The sequence below is a fragment of the Crocodylus siamensis genome, chromosome 2 (genome assembly GCF_052110815.1).
Source record: "Crocodylus siamensis isolate JL-2025a chromosome 2, ASM5211081v1, whole genome shotgun sequence".
Taxonomy (NCBI): domain Eukaryota; kingdom Metazoa; phylum Chordata; order Crocodylia; family Crocodylidae; genus Crocodylus; species Crocodylus siamensis.
In genome coordinates this window covers 62,317,347-62,336,033 of record NC_143396.1, presented here as the reverse complement: position 1 = coordinate 62,336,033, position 18,687 = coordinate 62,317,347, and the positions used below count along the sequence as shown (strand labels likewise).

The window sequence follows — 18,687 nt, the reverse complement described above, 5'->3', positions numbered from 1 at the left end:
TCTCCTCTAAAGAAGAAGATACTAAATGAAAAAGTCCAAATATTTAATGGTCTCTAAGTTAATTCACAAAACTTGCACATAATGTATTTCCATGGTAGGTCTGAAACTTTAAAATGCTTATAGTACATTCAAATAGTTGTATCCCCTCTCTCTACACAGATAGAAATGCTTTGCACCTAGTAACACTGTCCTACTGGCATTTACATTAATCCCATTACATTGTTTGCACTACATTCTTCTAAGTGACTCCTCTTGCTGAACAGGGCAATTTATTTGTGTTGAGTTAGCATTAGCAAGACAATTAAAATAATATGCTAGAAAATCACATTTTCAGGACAAGATGAATATATATTAATAAGAACATTATGTTGAACCAAAGTAAGTAATTGCAAATAGCCATTAATATTTGAAGGCTCTTTGGTAGTGAGTTTTTAACCTCAGTCTTGGTCTTGGTGCTATCTGCAACATAAAACCTATAACCATGTATGTACCTAGCTTAGGTTCTCTTTCCCCTTTGTGGAACTATTACACTGATAGAAAGAGAAGACTAGACTGTTTAAGAAATGAACATATTTGAAAATTCTCTCATTATACGCTTATGTTTTTACAGCTGTAATCTACTGTGGGTACAAGTACTGGAACTTAGACGTCAAGCTAATTTTTCTATACGCAGAAACTCAATGCTTATAAATGTACTCAGGCGTGCCTACAATTTTGCCTGAAAAAGACAGCCAGCACAAAATCTGAGCAATCCTGAAGTCGCTAAGGTTTACCACAAAAAAAAGTTAATGGCTAATTTTCAAAAGTGCTAATCACTCACAAGTTCCTAATGAAGGATTGAGCGCTCAGCACCTGCTGCACATCACAATTTCAGTTGCTAGCTGAAGGCCAAACAGCAGATTAGAAGCAGACTCAGGTTTAGACTTTGAGACATCCTGGCTTCAAGTCTCAGAGCTATTAAAACTTCTTTTATAACCTACTTAAAGTTTTTGTTAGCTTTGGGGAAATTAGTATCAAAAGCGATTACTATTTTAAAATAGTTGCAAATCACCACATTTGTTGCATTTATTCAGAATTATTTATTACCCAATATGTTATGAACTGGGTAGATTAGTATTTAAAAACCCCAATATGTTATGAACTGGGTAGATTAGTATTTAAAAACCCCAATATATTTAGTACCAAGGGCTTTCTCTGTAAATTGAGAGTGCACTGTGCTATTGTTTAGATCAACACTTCTCAAGCTTTATAAGTTTATGCCCCACCAATAGAAAAAGATAGACACTCTTGTACCCCAGGTACTTCAGCTGCTGGTGCTTTCCTCGTTGCTGATCCCCTTTGCTGGCAATGGGAACTGGAAGCAGAGGAAGCAGCAGTAGTGGGGGCATAAAAGTTATGGCAATGGGGAAGGACAGAGACTGTGAGAATGGCTGAAGTACTGGGATGCTGCTGACTGCCACAATGATTTGCACATACCCTCCCAGGAAACTTCTGCCCTCCTGGGGAAGAAGGGGGTGCCCCTATTTTGTTGATGAGTCACATTTAGTTAGACTATATCTTTACAAAAAATACAGTATGTACAGATGCTTGAGCTAGCTCACATAGTGAAAGCAGTACATCTACATTTAGCACGGCACTCTGCCTCAGGTCATGAGAAGAAAAACCACCTTGGGTGTAGTACTGCTCTAATAGGTATTTTGCTTACCCTGAAACCTGTGTCTGCTGTGTGCATTGCCTGATTATCATCAGGAACTGGGTACAAAACAATTCCAATCCACCCTTCCTCACAACAGATAAAACTAAGGGGGTTTTCCATAATAATTTGTGCCTTTTAAGAACCCTACAATGAATAGCATCTGGCCCAAAGCTGAAAGTTTCCAATGAGGAAAAAAACGAGTAATAGAAATCAGTAAAACTATTTAAATGTATCAAAACCAAAACAGAAGTGTTTCATTTCATATCAGTTTGACTCTAACTCTTAGGAGATTTAATTCAGGTGCCTCATGTTCTCACTTTTTCCTGTGGACTAGGACAGGGGTTTTCAATGTTTTTTGGTCTGTGTACCCCCGGTGGCAAGTCGAGAAGTGGGGAGTCCTCCAGCAGCCAGTCAGTGAGTGGGGAGGGAGTTGCCAGTTGACAAGCAAAACCAGAAGTGCCTGCGGTGAAACCGGAAGTGTCAGCAGCTTCTCTGCACAGCTGCTGTGTACCCCCTGGGGCCTTCTAAAGTATGCATACCCCCCCCCCGGTTGACAACCCCTGGACTAAGATCTCCTCTTGTCAGATTCCTCTTCCTATGATGCATCAAGAGTCTCCCTTCTTGCTGAGTGCCTAAACCTTATATGCAATTGCAAGAAGCAATGCATATTTTTGCTATCTTTTATTGGACCAACTGCATATCAGGGAGGGAGATGTCAGACAAGCTTTTGGGTACAAAGTGCCCTTCCTCAGGTTTCAGGAAGAAGAATCAGCCTACGCTATATACAGTACTAGATAAAACAATTATATTTTAATTCTATTACATAAGTGAAAACAGCCACTAAGAAAAGTGAAAGAGTGCTGCAAAGACGCTGGAGCAAACAGTTTATCAGAAGTAGCTACAAAACTAAAGAAAAGCTGAACTGGTAACTTAACTGTGTAAAACAATTCAAAAGGGAAGAAGGTCATTATTACCTGCAAATAGATTAGAGAGGTCAGCAGAGAAAGCAGGGAGACCGTAATGAGCCATAAAAACCAATGTCTGTGTTTAGTCTATGGTTTTTGTGCCCAGTAAAATTCTGAATAAAGTACAGCTTCGGTCACCCAATTCAAGAAAGAAGTTGAGCTAGAAGAGATGCAGAGAAAGGCTACTAGGATTAGCAAGGTAATGGAATTTTTAGCCTGAGAATAAACTAAAAAGGCTTTTACTTGTTTTATGTAGCAAAATACAAGTTGAGAAGAGATCCTAGTGCCCTCAGGAAAAAAGAATAAGGGAGAAGAGTTACTTCAGCTAAATGAAAATTTTAGCCCAAGAACAAAAACTAACTGCTTTTAAGATGGAACTTGAGAGATCTGTATGAGGGATTATATAAACACAGTTGCCTGTGACAGCATGGAACTGGACTTAAAGATCCAAGAGGCTGCTTCCATTCTTATGCTCCTGATCAGCCACTGGACATTGTCATGACAGTTGCGTGGCTCAGGTGCATCCAACTGTAGCCAGTAGGTTAGAAAATTTATCACTAGTAAGTCTAGTAAGCAATGGAGTGTATGAATGTGGCGTATATGCTTAACAAAGAAGCAGCAGATCATATGAAGAAAACGGAACAGCTGATAAAGGAGAAGTTGTAGTGTCAACAAACAGAAGCAGACCGTTGAAGGCCAAATGCCTATGCAACATCCTTGGCAGAAAGACCAGTTCATGCTGGCCAGATAAGAGGAGCCTTTCTACATGACAACCAAACAGCGCATGCCTTGGAGAGAGGGTTTGAGAAACTTTGTCCAGCAACATAAACTGTATAAAAGGGGGCAAGAGAAAGGATGACATGGGGAAGAACCTGCCTCGCTACCAGCGCCCGTGCCTGTGCATACCAGGTTGGATATCCTGCTCCATCAACAGATAGGAACAGGCCATCCCTATCTGCAATGCCCTTGGGATCGATTATGTAAGTGTGTCACTTGCAAGAGTGTATGTATGTGTAAGTGTGTGTATGGGAGAGTAATGCAGTTTCTAATAAGCTAATGGTCTCTAATAAGTGTATAACTCCCCGGTACCCTTAGCAATAAACTACCCTGCTGAAAAGAAACTGACTTTTGTATTACCCCAAAATTAGGCTATTGACAGCAAGATATAGGAAAGTCTGTAAAACAAGAACATGAATGACCACAGGGGGCTCAGGAAGACCTGCTTCAATATCAAACTGAGTCCAACCAAATCATTCTGTTGAATCTGGTGTTGCAAAAAAAATATCTAGGTTCTGAACTGGAAGTGAACACTTATCTGAAAACCAAAATATTTTTTGGTTTCTGGGTGTTTGTTTTCTGCAACAACTGTTCATATACTAAAACACCCAACTACATTTTGCCAAAAAAAGTCTTTTGTTGCAAACTTAAGTCTCTCTCATCCAAAAACCAAAGGCAACAATAAGGTTTTAGCTATCTGTATCAACCCCTCTTTAGCAATAAGGCATTATTACTTATCCAGAAGTTCACCCTCACATATGAGATCTCTTTCACATTAATGGAGGAAGAAGCATTGCAGAGTGGCATATATCTTTGCTGTTAACAAGAAAATTAAGGACAGCAAATTTCAACTTGATTCAGCACATAATTTGATCTTAGACACGAGATCCTGAGCAATTTGTGGTAAGAAGCTCTGCTAAAAAATTGCAGTATGCTCAGTACATGTGCCCAGTCACATCATTCCTTTTCGACAGCAAATACTTCCTCAAAAAAGTATTTGTTTTTAGCTGTGCCTTTAATAATTAATTGAAGTTCTTCTCCCAAAGTGACATTCAGAAGAGTCAGAGAATGCAGCAGAGGCAGCAACACAGAATTTACACACCTGAATAAACTTTAAAAATGGCAACATTTAACATATATTACCATAAACCATAACAGACAGTTATAACAATGGAGCCTATGTGGCTCATAACAATGGAGCCTATTTGGAAATAAACAACTTTCACAGTTATCAGACTCCTCAGCTTTTCTTTTCATCAAAATTACAAGCAGTTCTCTGACTGCTATACCAGGAATGTCATCCCTCATAGTCAGATCAAAATCCTGATAGACATAGCTAAAAGATAGTAGAGAGATTTTTCAACATGCTGTGATGTTTTCTCATGGTTCTTCAGTTTTGTTTTGGAAATGATTAAACTATTAACTCTTCTACAGAGCCTTTGGATTAAAGAGATATGTGCAAGAGTCCAATGCCGAGCAGCGTTAGTACAAGATAATTCTCACATAGGTCTCCTTTGGCTGAAGTATTTTACTTGACGCCACATAAATGCCTAAACCTAGCAAGATAATAATATTGTTTATTAAGCTAGGATATCATCTTTTTATCAGCTCCTTTGGCAGCTAATGCAACTCATATAAATGTGAGTTTGTGATTGAATTTCTTTAAAAAAAGCCAAGAATCCATTTAATCTGTAGGTTACAAGCTAAGCATTATGAATTGAATGGAGAGCCAAGGTGAGGAAAGAAATAAGCTTTTTGAACAGCAAGAGCATGTCCTTAGGCAGAAAATCATGCAAGGCAAAGGATACATCAGCAGCAACAGTAGCTGACTGGCTCATACCACATGGTACTGCTTATCTTGGGACATAATAATATGAATAATAATATGAAGCCCATAAAGTCATCTGTGCATCCACTGTACTTCATAGTTTCTCAGTCATATCCATTACCGTATTGTTAACCTCAACAACAAAGAATTTAAGACAATGATGGTGAATTTTAGTACTATCAGTAGGGTTCTCACTAGCAATGACCACCTGACTTCATTTTATTCCATTATCTTTTATATGTGTGTGTACATGTGTACGATGTATAACAAAGTCAAGCTTGTAAATCAGGATGAAAACAGAGTACTGTGTACTCCAGTGGTACTCAACCACTTTTGGCCAGAGGGCTGGATGGGCGGTGGCTAGTTAGTTCGCAGGCCAGATTCAGCCAGTGATCCTGATCTGGCAACCAAGGCAGATGCAGTGGGACCCCATCCAGCTGTGGGGGGGAGTGGGGAGGAGGAAGGTATAGCCTAGCCCCAACCTGGCTCTGCACAGGGAACATGGGCTTGACAGAGCCCCAACATGGGCTTGACACAGCTCATGGGGGGCAGGAGGACTGGCCCAGCCCCAATTCAGCTGTGTGGAGGTGTGGCCCCAATCCAGCCATGGAGGCAGGAGCCCAATACAGCTATGTGGGGGAAGGAGGCATGTCCTGGCCCCAATCTGTGGCACAGGGCTTAGAGACTGGGATTTGACAGCTGGGGATAGCGGCAGTATTAATTGCCACTGATCCCCTATCACCAAGTTTATCAACCCATGGTGAGCCCTGTGGGCCAGATACCATAGCTCTACAGGCCACATGTGACCCATGGGCCACAGTTTGATATACTCCACATAATGGCACAACCTGGTAACTGGAAAAAAGTCTGTAAATTACTTGGAGTATGCACTTATACCTACTTAGCTTATTACTAAACAATGCTTACTTGTTCAGCCCCAAAACTGAGTAGAGTCCTGTCATTTTCAAGTCTTCTAATACAGGTTTCCCTTGATTTATGTGGTACATGCATTCCCAGAGAAGGGCACATAAATCGAATATGCATAAAGCGAACCCACTTTATAATGTAAGAAATAGGGATACGTTCCCATGGCAGTGATTGAGGGAGGGAGTGAGGCTGGGACTAGGAAAGGGGTGGGGAGAAGGGTGCAGTGCAGTCTGTCGGCAGTTCTTGGGGCTGCAGCAGGCAGCAAAGCGGCAGGAACAGTGAGTGGGTGTGGGGCGCAAGCCGGGGGGGGGGGGGCACGGTTCTCGCTGCTATGTACCCCTTGGAGGGCTGTGGGCTGGGGGGCAGTGCCAGGTTGTTCCCAGGGGGGCACAGGCCCCTGGATCTGCACGTGGGGCAACAGCAGGCTGCAGCTTCAGGCTGGGGCTGGCGGCACCATCAGGTTCTCCCCAGCACTCAGCAGGCAGGTTGGGGGGGCTACAGCAAATTTTGGGGTGGCAGCAGCTCCCCTCCCAGCACTGCTGCCTGCCTGGAACATCCAAAATGACATTTATATGAGCAAGAGTTAAAAATGAGAAAAAAAAGGGCAGTTTTTGCTTGCAGGAATGGGTGCTGTTGTCCTGTGTGCAGATCCGTGAGTCTGCATCCCTCCGGGAGCAGCCCAACACAGCCCGCTGCCTGCAGCCCTCCTGGGGCTGCGTACAATGCGCATAGCAGCAAGAGCCACACCTCCACCATCCCACACCTACTCACAGTTCCTGCCACCTTGCTGCCTCCTGCAGCCTGGGGCCTCTAATTTTTCCCTCTAACCCCAGTTCCTGATGCAGCAGCTGCAAAAGCAGCAGATGCCAGCTGCCTGTAGCCACTAGGCTGTAGTGTGCCTTGAACATTCTGGGGCTCTGCTTCTCCCTATTCACCCCAGCTGCTGGCGCAGCCCAGGGACTGGGGTGAGTAGGGAGAAGTGGATCCCCAGTTGCATAAGAGTGAATTTACCTTGCGTATAAGGAATTTTGGGTAGAAAAAGGGTGATCACATAAGAGCAAATTTGCATATATGGAACCTGCATAAACCAAGGAAAACCTGTAATCAGTTTGGGGGCACTATAATAGCATTGAAAAAGAAAAGAGACTGAACCTGACCAATTCTTGTCATTTTTGAGGCTTCTACCAGTAGCCCTCTAGCAGCTGCTTCCCCTTTACTGTTTCTGAGGCAGCTAAATGGAGTACAATTAGATACAAGGTAGACAGTTACAGCTACAATCACAGCTGGTATTCTGTCTATCATGCCAAAATGAGAAAACATTCAAGTGTGGGTAAAAGACTGAATTAGAACAAGCCAGAAACAACCATGGCAGTGAATCTGACCACTTCTGAACCAGAAAGATAAGTGATAAAAAGCAGGAAGAAGCAGTCACCTCCAATTCAAAAAATGGATTTTAGGGGGGTTGTCTCATACTTAGAGTCAAGGGGTTTTGTAGGCGATATCTTTTATTGGACCAGCTGCATGGCTAGGATAGACTTGAAGAAGCTTCTGAATGAGACATTCTTCATCAGGTCTGAAGGAGGAAGCAAACAGTGATGATTAAAAATTGTGTGGAAGGTTGTCAAACTGAAGAAGAGAGAAATTCCCAGGGTAGCAGACAAACAATTAAAAGTAGAATAATAGATAGCTTGATTGAACAGGAAACCAAAGGAAGAGGATCATTATTACTTGTAATGAGAAGAAAGATTTTTAGGAATCAGGTAGGTAACAGCTCACCATGACATCAGTATCCGTGTTTAATCCTTGGTTCTTAGTATTCAGCCTGCTTAAGAATTTTTGTTCCCAGGCTCACCTTTTGAAGGTCTTATTTCATTTCTCTTCAGTATGACAGTGGGGTGAGAAAAGAAAAGATTCTCTGAAAAATGTGCTCCTTGTGTTTGTGTGCCTCTGTCCATTATACTTTTTCTGTGAGAGTCCATTCTGGTGTGTAGTTTCTGTCTAGTTTTACCCATATAGATACCATGAGGGCATTTGGTACACTGAATAAGAGATACATTTTGGGAAAGACATGTGTATGATCTACAGATCCTGCTGGGTTCATTGTACGGGGTACTGATTGTTGTAGCAGTGAAAATGAGTTGACAGGTTCTGCATCTATTGCTAAGGCCAGGTTGCGTCCCATCCGATGTCTGTTGAACAGTGTGGCGTTTGCTTCTGACGATGAGTTCGGCAAGGTTCAAAGGTTGTTTTGAAAGTCAGGAGCAGAGGGTCTGGGAATATTTCTCTCAAGTTATGATCTTTATTGAGTATAGGCTCTGTTTGATGATGATTCTTATTGGTTCAAGTGTTGAGAGGTAGTTGACCACCAAGGATGTACAGTCCCAGGGGATCTCCTTTTTCTGTTGTAGCAGATTACTGTGATGTATTTCGGTGTCTCTTTAAAAAATAATGCCTATTTCTCTACTGGAATGTCCTCATTGTATAAAGGCAAGGTGGGTGTCATAAGTATTCTCCTCAGGGTAGATACAGTGGTATCTGAGAGCCAGGCTGTATATTACAGCTTTTTTGGTGCCATTGGGATGATTGCTGGTTTTGTAGACATACGTATGGTGATCCATGCGATTTTTGTGTATAGTCATTTGTGGATCATGATATCTAGCTGATGTTAAACATAGAAAAATTCCAAAAAGTTTGATCACGGGCTAACGGTTGTTAAACTTGTGGTAGAAGTCAGGTGTTCAGTCCAGATGATGAAAACGTTATCTATGCAATGCAAGCAGGTTTGATGTTGCAATTTTCTAAAAATTCCTCTTCCAGGTGGCTTGTGAAAATTAAAGGGCCATCTTTGCACCCATGTCTGTGTCCATGATTTGGAGGAAACACCGAATGTTAAAAGTGAAGTTGCTGTGGGTGAAGATTAAGTGGATGATTTGTACAAAATGTTCTTCCAAACATGAGTGTAGTCCATGTTCTTTAGAGGTATTTCAGGCACACAAATGTGTCTTTGTGGCCTGGGATTAGTGTACAGGCTGGTGACATCCATGTTTGCAAGTATGGCCTTCCCAGAGAGATGGTTGATGTTCTAGCTTTTCCTGAGGAAGTTTGCTGTGTCTGGTAGAAAATTTGCTCTTTGAGTGACAATTTCAGGCTAGTTTTTATGAATCCAGATATCTCTTCAGTGAAGGTACCACAGATGTATATAGACATCCGAACCACACAGTTGGCCCAATAAAAGATACCACCCATAAAAATCCTTGCCTCTCTCTCAGCTCCTGGACCATTATGGCTATATCACTTCAACATTACCTTTCTCGCACATTCTCTTCCACACAATTTTTTCCACTAGAGGTTGGTGTTACCTGAAGCCTCAAGGCTGAGTCATCAGGCACAGGCCTGACAGGGGTATTTATTGGGGCTGTGTGAAATGGCTATGTCTCATTTCGATTTTAAATTCAGCCATTTCAGAGGACAGTGATTCATTTTGGTGTTTCAGATCACTGCTCCGTTCTGATTTGGCTGAATCTGTTTTGGAGTTTCGATGCTGTTTCTGACATTCCCCAGTGGGCAGAGGCAGGCACAGCTGGGGAAAAAGGCTCACTGCTCACCACCCCACTGCTGGCAGTGTCTGCGGGCAGTCCACAATCGCCCCTGACTGCTGCTGATGCTGCCAGCAGCGTCTGCAGGAGTTCCCTGCTCAGCACTGCCAGGCTCCTGCCACTGCTGGTACAGCCATGTCCCCCCAGCTGCCAGGGGCACACACCGTTCATGAGATCAGACAGGGCAGCCATGGGGGGTTCTCCCGCAGCTGCCCTGGCTATGCTTGGCATAGGCTGTGCTGAGCATACTCAGGTGCTGGCACTGGCCCCAGCCGGCAGCGGCAGCATGCTGTCATTCCACAAACAAATCTGGGGGCCCACACCCCCCAGGAGGGCTGTAGGGCTGTGCCAGACTCCTATCAGGGGGTGAGGACCCCCAGATCTGCCTGTGGGATGACAGCATGCTGCCATCCCTCCCCCAGAGCACTGGGATTGGAAGAGACCTTAGGGATAGACACTGGTCAGCTACAGATGTCAATATCAGAGCAGTCCTTCTGCCCCTCTTCCCTCTCCCTCTTCTTAGTTTCTGTTTCTCTGCAAGCTTGGCTCTGAAACATCTGAAACATTTCAGATGGTTTTGTTTAGTTCTGCAGATGTTTTGGAGCCTTCCATTTCATTTTGGATTTGGTGTTTTGGGCACTGAAACAGGCCAAACACTTCTGAAATGAAACAGCTGCTGAAATGTTGCACAGCACTAATACTTACATGGCACAGTGCAGCCCCATGTAGAGATACCCTCACTAGCTCTGACTGCACATCATGAACCCTTCCCACACAGGCTAGTTCATGCAGGTGTAGCATTATACCTGCAGAATCATATTAGTTCTGGAACTTGAGATACTTTGTGCACAGTACTGCGCTATATACCCTACACTAGTTCCAAACAAACTCCAAATGTTATTTCTACACAGCACCGAACTGCTCTGCATAGATATATCCTAAGTCTCTATACTGGCTCTGAAACATCTCACACCTACCAATCCTAAGCTCTATATTTACAACTCCATTGGAGCTACAGTACCAGCTCTCAGAGAAAAATTGGGGCTGAAAGCATTTGGGAATTTACTTTAAAGTATATCATTATTATTAAATCCTGTAGGGAAAGCATTTAGTTACTAAATTTTAGTAGCACAAACACCTAAATGGAAAGTCATTTTTCCTTGAGTTACATTAAATTACATACAGAAAGCCTGAACAGTAAGTTTGCAAAATCAAGCATCCCAAAAAGTTATAAAATGCTGGAATCACGGTTCTTAAATGGGACCCAGTGGAGCATATGCATTATGACAGGGCTGTCCAACTGGCAGCCTGGGGTTGTATGCATGCAGCCCTCAAGGAGTTAACTTGTAGCCCACAAGGTGGTCCAGGTACCACTCCTCCCACCATTGCCTCTGGGTTCCTACTTTCTCCACCAATTTACACTTCCTGCCCCTGCCACAAGGGGCCCATGCAGGAACACCAGCACAGCACATGGCCACACAACATGCAGCCTGGGAGTGTTTGGCCCCTGACCACTCAGAAGTTGGACAGCTCTGCATTACGTCTCCCCATTTGCAGCTTGGTTCTATTCTCCTGCTGCTGCTTCTGTGGTCTTGATTATAACACAACAGCACCTATTCCGGTTTCCCTTTCACAACTCCACGTCCAGTTCGTGTTTCCTTTACAATCAAGGCAGGCAGCTTCTTCCCATATGCTTCCAGAAGGGATCTCATGCAGAACATAAGAGTGTCTAACCAGTATTACAGCAATAGTTATAGCCATGCTCTAAGTACATGGATAAGGACATCAAACAAAACAACAGAGATGGAGTCTTTGGAAATCTTAACCCTTACTCTATCCAGCAAGGATATTCTCTGCAATATACGCAAACTGAGATTTTTCTAAAGCCTACCAAATTTGGGCTTGTTTGTGGAAACTGTGAAGGGCAGGTCCCTTGCACCAAGATCATTTCCCTAATGAAAAAAAGGATAAATGGAAAATTAATAGTATCAGCTATCTGCCTTTTTTGACCAATGTAGCCAATAATGTCATGAATAAATACAATATGCCTTCTGGCCGAGGCCCTCGAATGCAGTGTGCATGTGCACAGCCACAAGCATGCACGTGGCCAGGAATGCAGCCAGGCAGCATGGAGAGAAGCACCTTGCAGATAAGTCTGTGGAGGGGAAGGAGCTTGGCAGAGGGGCAGATCAAGGCCCCCACAGTGAGGCATGGAGTGGGGAAGGGGCTGGGGATGCTGCCCAGCCAGGGCAGTGAATGGGACCCAGGGCAGGGTCAGGGAGCAGGACAGAGCTGCGGGTGGCTCATCCAGAGGGTGCAGGAAGTGTGTGTGGGGGGGAAATGTACCCTCCCAGGTTTGTGTGCAGGAAAAATGTGGGCTGCCCACTTTGGGCTCATGCTGTCTGCTCTGCTGCCTTTCCCTCGGGAGCCCTACATTGGCCACACATCCCCTGCCTGCCCTCCAGTGGTGAGAGTGGTGAGTTGTGCCTCCTGCTGCTGGGCACGCATGAGTCATGTGTGCATGAGTCATGAATCATGCCTGCATCTGCCCTCTCCCCACACAGCTCAGGGAAAGGCAGCTGAGTGGAGAGCTCCGAGTCCACAATGAGCGGCCTGTATCTGCCCTCTTCCCAAGTGGCTCTGCTCCAGTTAAAAGCATCCCCACACTTAAAATAACTCACTTGATGAGCTTTAGTTCAAGCGCTACCATTTTTAAGCGCCAGGACACTGATTCCCTGGATGAGCTGCACATGGCTCTGTCTCAGTTCCTGCCCTGGGTCCCATTCATCACCCTGGCTGGGCAGTGCCCCTAGCCCCTGCCCCACTTCCTCCCTCACCATGCTCCCATCTGGCCCTCCCTCCCCTCAATCTGACCCTCCACATGCGTCTTCCCTCCCCCATGCCTCTTCCCCTCCACAGACTTACCTGCAGGGAGCTGCTCCCCACGCTGCCTGGCTGTATTTCTGGAAGTCAGTTATTGGATTGGTATCAGCCGATATGGCTGGTTAATAATTGGCTATCAGTATTGGACAAGAAAATCTTCATTGGTGCGCCCCTAATTTTAAGCCCCCTTGTTTCAAAGTATAGAAATGCTAGAATTTAATTAAAACATTAGTAAGAAATAAAGGGCGGGAAGGGAGGAGGGAGGGGAGTGAAACAAGGACAAAAGGATGTATTTTTCCTGCATCGCTTGGAAGTGTCTGAAACTTTTTTTCTACGACTTTCTAAAAAAACCAAAAAGAGAGACTCAGTCTGAGGCAGTCATTCAGTAGTAGAAATTTCAGCCCAAAGCGTTAGGCAGACCTATCAACTAGCGCAAAACTTGTTTCAAAAGATAGCTGAAGTTAACTATAGATTGCTCTACCAGTTCAACCTACAATAGAGGTCTGTGGAGATACGCAGCTGAATGGAAGTTAAAAGTCCAGCAAGCTGTCCAAAAATGTTTGCTCATATGCTATTTTTTTTAAATAAAATGGGCTGTTGCCTTCACACACCTGCTAAAGATCAAACATGAACTAACTCAAAGGAACTCCTCTGGATTGCCTTACTCAAGAAGTCCGATTAGCTAGGCCCCTTCCAAGCTTCACAAACTATAAATATGGAAGAAGTCAAGTTCAACTAATCATACACTCAAAATACCCGACTTTTAAACTATGATTAAATATTGCCTTACGTGGAAAGAAAAGGCTGTTTTTACATAGAGAAAGCGTCAAGCTTAGTTTTCTTCAATTGGGCAGTCAACAATGTCAGTACAGATCAGAAAAAGTCCGGACTTCTACATTTTATTTGGTAAATGAGGGTCCTGCTGGATTGTTAAAGAAGTCCAGGAAAAAGAAAAAAAACCGACTCTATTTTACACTGTCTCTTCCCCTTCCCTGTCAATGCTGCTCAGGGGACACAGCGCCACCTCCAGTGAATAAGCACTGTCTCAAGACTCAAGTTTCCCCGTCACCAACTCTCAAAAGACTGCATTTCACTGCGTGGCTCGCGCTTGGCCTGCCAGCTCGGGAGCCGGGCAAGGCAGACTGTGGCGAGACTGAATCTTCCACATTTCCTTCGTTTTCTCCAGCTCTCTTAGCAAGAAAAGCGAGAAGCTGAGGGGAAACGGCCCTCCCTGGCTAAACACACGAGACACCTGTGGATCTGCAGCACCTTATTTTGAAGCAGGGACAGGACTGGGCCAGGGGGCTGGAGGGGCAGGGCTCAGGGGGGCAATGCCACAGCTCGCTGGGCCCCGCAGTCTGTGGCTCCTGTCTGCACAGGGCACCGGCGTGGGACACACTCCCCCAGCCCGCCGGCTCTGCCCAGGGGTCTCTGGAGCCATCAGCCGGGCTGGACCCGAAGGCTGAGCTCATGCCGAGGCAGAGGCCCCCCACGCTGCAGCCCCAAGGCAAGGGACCCCCGGGGAGGCGGCGAGGACCGCTGCTGCCTTCCGGGGCCCAGCCTGGGCCCCCCGGCCTGCAGCCCTATGCCCGGGCGGTGCGCGCAGCCCTTCGCCCGAGCGACCCTGCCCTGCCCCGCCCCGCCCCGGCCACTCACACAGGCAGAGCTGGGTGACATAGGCGTAGTAGGACCAACAGAGGATGCTGGCGATGAAGAGCACCGGCACCCAGTAGAGCAGGCGCCGGCAGCGCCGCCGCAGGCCGCCCCGAGCCCCCGCCGCCGCCCCGGCCCCGCTCCCGATCCCAGCTCCGGCCGGCGGCGCCGCCATCTTCCCGCACCGCATCCCGGCCGCTTAGTCAGGGGGGCCGAGCCCTGGCCGCACAACCCGCCGCGCCGGAGCCGCCTGCCAGCGCGGGCGGGACCTGCCCCGCCCCACCCCTCGCCACGGCCCCGCCCCCGGCCCCGCCCGCCGCGCTGCGAGCCCCGTGAGGCGCGCGGGTTTCCAGCCATGTGGCCCCCGGGAGCCCACTCTGGCCGAGGGCTGCGTCCCCCCTGCCTGCCGCCACCCCCGCCCCCGCCTCTCGCGTGTCAGACCTCGCCAGCTCCGCTCCCAATAGCCGGGGCCGGGCAACCCCCGCCACATGCAGCTCTGAGCTGCTCCCCCGGCCTTGAGAGTTGGGACCCCCTTTCAACTAGCCTGACAGTGGTCTGCAGTGGCGAGGCATAGCGGGGTGTACCCGTGCTTCCCACTCTGCAGGATCAGGCAGGGGGGACCCACCCTGGTCAGTGAGATATGCCATGGACCCCCGGTGCCATTACTGACTGGTCGCTGAGGGGGCACATGCCCTGCCTGACTAAGCTGGCACCAGCCGCCCATGGTGGTCTGGCTCTTTTTATAGCTGGGTGGTTATTTTTATCGCGTGATAACTGCCCTCACTCTTGGGGCTGGTATAAATTTATTGCGCAGCTGGCCAGTGACTTCTCATAACATATGTAACGTGTGTAGCAGGGGCCGTAGATTTCCATGGAAGCAGAGGGCCTGCAGACTCTTGTGCCCAGGCTTAACTGTCGGCACGTAGCAGCTCCATGGAGCTGGAAGGTGTTTATTGGGAGCCTGTATTGAAGAGAGGCAAGGATTTCTTAGGGTGAACTCTTTTATTGGACCCACTGCAGACTTGGGATAGTCAGACACATGAATGACACGTGCCCCTGGAGACTGGGGGGCCAGGCAACCACTCCTGCGGGCAGCCGCAGTGGTGTTGGAGGCCGGGCTGGGCCAAGTGGAGAGCTCCTGCAGGCAGTATCGGTGGTGGGGGCAGGGGAGGTGGTGAGCTCTGACAGACGTCACCGGTGGTATCAGTGGTGAGCATAGGGGTGTGCGAGCGGCAACCACCTGTAGGCACTGCCAGCAGCATTGGCAGCGCTTTTCGCAGGGGGTGCACTGCCAATCTGGGGGTGCGCATGCACCTGCGTGCACCCGCTACATGTCACCAATGGTCAGACATGCTTTTGAATGTAAGATATTCATCCTTTGCCCCTCTCATAAGTCCTGGATCTTCATGGCTACAACATCATTCTAATGCTGCCATATGTTGAAGCAGATGTGCAAGTGCTTTCCAGATGAGGAAAGTAGCTATTGAGTATTGAGCAGGGAGTACAGCCTCTGAATCACAGTTTCCTAGACCTTAAATGCTGAAGGCTGCAAGTAGGAGAGGAACAGCGGAAAAAAACCCCTGGTCATACCCTGCTCACTCTTCTTTTCAGCATCCACTCTCCACCACAGGCTGGTTTAACACATATCAGGAACATGGACCTTATGCCCACAGAGTAACAGCACTCACTGTTACTAGAAGGGGCTACTGGGTATGCAGCAACTGAATTTGTGGGACAACAACAAAATAGGGAAGAGTGAAAGTCAAAGGTTCAAAATGAGTATACCAAGGCAGGGTCACTGAGGAGAGTCCACCAGAAATTGCCCACTAGCCCTTGAACAAGTTCAAAGAGCCAATGGATGCTTCACAGTGAAACTGCCCAGAGATGTGAATGGGCTAGGGACAAAAACATGGCCCCATAGTCCCCAGGGGTCCCCCAGTCAGAGCCTCCTTCCTGGTCAGGTATATTGCCAGCTTGGTCCTGGGACTCGGTGGGGCTAAGGATGGAAAGTGCATAAATGAACAGAAGTAGGGAAAAAATGTAGGCAGAATCTCAGCAGGAAGTTCTGGAGGATGTGGTGAAGGGGCTGTGGCCTGGTGCACTCTGGGTAGCCAAGTGCTGGGGTCTCTTGCTACTGTGACCCAGGCGAATTTGTTGCCTTAAAAGAATCATGGGGCAGTGCCCACCAAGTGAACTATTAGCTTCCCCTCGACAGAGAACGTGACAACTAATTGCTTGAGACAAGTAAAAATATAACAGGGACGAGAGTGAAGGTCAAAGGTTTATAATTAGTGCCCTGACAGAGGACTGGCAAGTCCAAGAGCCAGTGGGCACTGTCCAATGAAGACAGAGACGGGATCAAACCAGGGACAGGAAAACAGCCCTGCAGTTTCTGGGGATCCTCCCAGCAAGAGCCTCTTTCCTGGTGAGATAAATCACCACCTTATCCAGAACCAGAAAGAGGGTGACCAGGAAGTCCCTGGACTTGGTGGGGCCATGGGTGGGGAGTGCATAAATAAACAGGTGAGGGCAATAGTACAGCCTCTTCCATCCAATCTGGAGAGGTGTTGAAGAGGCTGTAGCCCGGCACGCTCCAGGCAGGTATCTGCCAGGGTCTCCGGCTGCTGTGTGACACAGGAGACTGGGCAAGATGGACCTGTAGTCTGGCACAGTAAATTAATTAGCAATTCTTATGTTCTTTTAAGAAATGTAGGCTTTACAGAGCTAGACACATGGACCGCATCTTTTTTCTGTCTGTATGGTACAGAGCACATTGACAACTTTCAAGACGTGAATTCCCTCAGTCCATCCCACCCCCGCAAAATAGGGAGAATGTTACTCAATCACTTTTGCAAAATGAGCTGGAATATATGGAAAAAAAGAGTTATTTAAAATCTCTTGGGCAGATTTTCTGAGTTATCCTAGAGCTTCAGGATGGCAATTAGTCTCAAGACTATCATCAGGTACCAAGGGGTGGAAGAGCTACGCCTGACAATACCTGACATCACTCTGGAGGATAAATCTCTTGGTGTCATTGACAGTTTTTGCTACTTGGGTTCTATGATTGCAGGAATTTTGACCTTCAGACTGAACTGACTAACAGAATCAGAAAAGCAGCTGAGAATTTTGGGCTGTAACAGAAAATTATCAGCTAACGTGAAGATGCAAATCTATTAGACTTGTGTGCTGCCATCCCTGCTTTATGGTTCAGAAACATGGACTACATATGCTAATCAAATCAAGAGATTTAACAGCTTCCACATGAGATGTCTGTGTAAGATCCTGAAAATAAAGTGTCAAGATAGCAAGCCAAACACAGAGGTACTGGAGCATGGAGGACTAACACACTTAGAAACCACTATCGAGAAGGGGTGGTTACGTTGGATTGGCCTTGTCAGGAGAATGGAAGGAGACCATGTCCCCAAGAATATTTTTTATAGTGAGATTCGAGACTGCTCTAGAATATGAGGTTGCTGTCTATGGCAGTGCCATGATATGTGCAAAAATTATATGAAGTTCTTCAACGTCGATGTAGAAAGCTGGGGGGAGCGTGCAGTTTTCCAGCCAATCTGGAGAGAACATCTGGCACTGGGTGCAGCTTGACATAAAAAGTCTTTGATCCAGAGAATGGAAGCAAAGCGAGAAAGAAGAAAGCAGCATGTTGTAAACTTGGATTCCAACTCAGACAACATATGGATCTGTGAAACTTGTAACAGGCTGTGTCACACTTGTATTGGGCTTGACAGCCACAGATTCATAAAGCATCTGACTAGACTTCTTAGTGTACACCATGATCCAGAGATCGATGGTTGCCTACTATTACTGGAAAGTAACTGTTGCAGGCAGCCAGCAATGTCATAATAAATGGTGGGATGAAGCCTTCCTGAACAAGGCAGGTGATTCTACTTTTGACATCGTAATAGTCTAATTGGCAAGATATGATAGATACAGTATGCTGACTCACTTTTCCCCAAACGTTTAATGTGTATTCATCACATCAAAGCACTCGTGAAATAAATCCAGATTGTATTTAGGTATGAACACACAAATTAATTGCTGAATTAGAATTCCAAAATTAGAAATGCCAAAAATGGCACAGAGCATTATCCTAGTCTATTCAAACCAACAATACAGCAGATATAAATGAGTGGGTTGATTAAAATTTGAATGAACTTTCCAAATGGCTTAAAAAATGTTGCATATAGGAGTCTATTAATGAAATAAGCAGGTACAATTCATGAGGTATAGCACCATCATTAATTCATAACAGGCAAAGGGCTAGAAAAACAACGAAAGAAAATAGCTAGTTTTCAACATGACAAATATAACAAGGGGTGCCACAAGGTTCCATACGAGGGCAGC

The 18,687-nt window shown here is 46.2% G+C and overlaps 1 protein-coding gene across 3 annotated transcripts in view; it reads right to left on the bottom strand.

The window, feature by feature from the left end:
* Positions 1-14,544, bottom strand: part of ZDHHC2 (zDHHC palmitoyltransferase 2) — a 75,660-nt gene extending 61,116 nt beyond the window's left edge. For all 3 annotated transcript variants that reach the window (XM_090036002.1, XM_090036004.1, XM_090036003.1), the window contains exon 1: positions 14,329-14,544. In XM_090036002.1, the coding sequence (XP_089892128.1) occupies positions 14,329-14,515 (187 nt within the window). In that variant the 5' untranslated portion in view covers positions 14,516-14,544. The remainder of the gene's footprint in view (positions 1-14,328) is intronic.
* Positions 14,545-18,687: the final 4,143 nt, after the last annotated feature.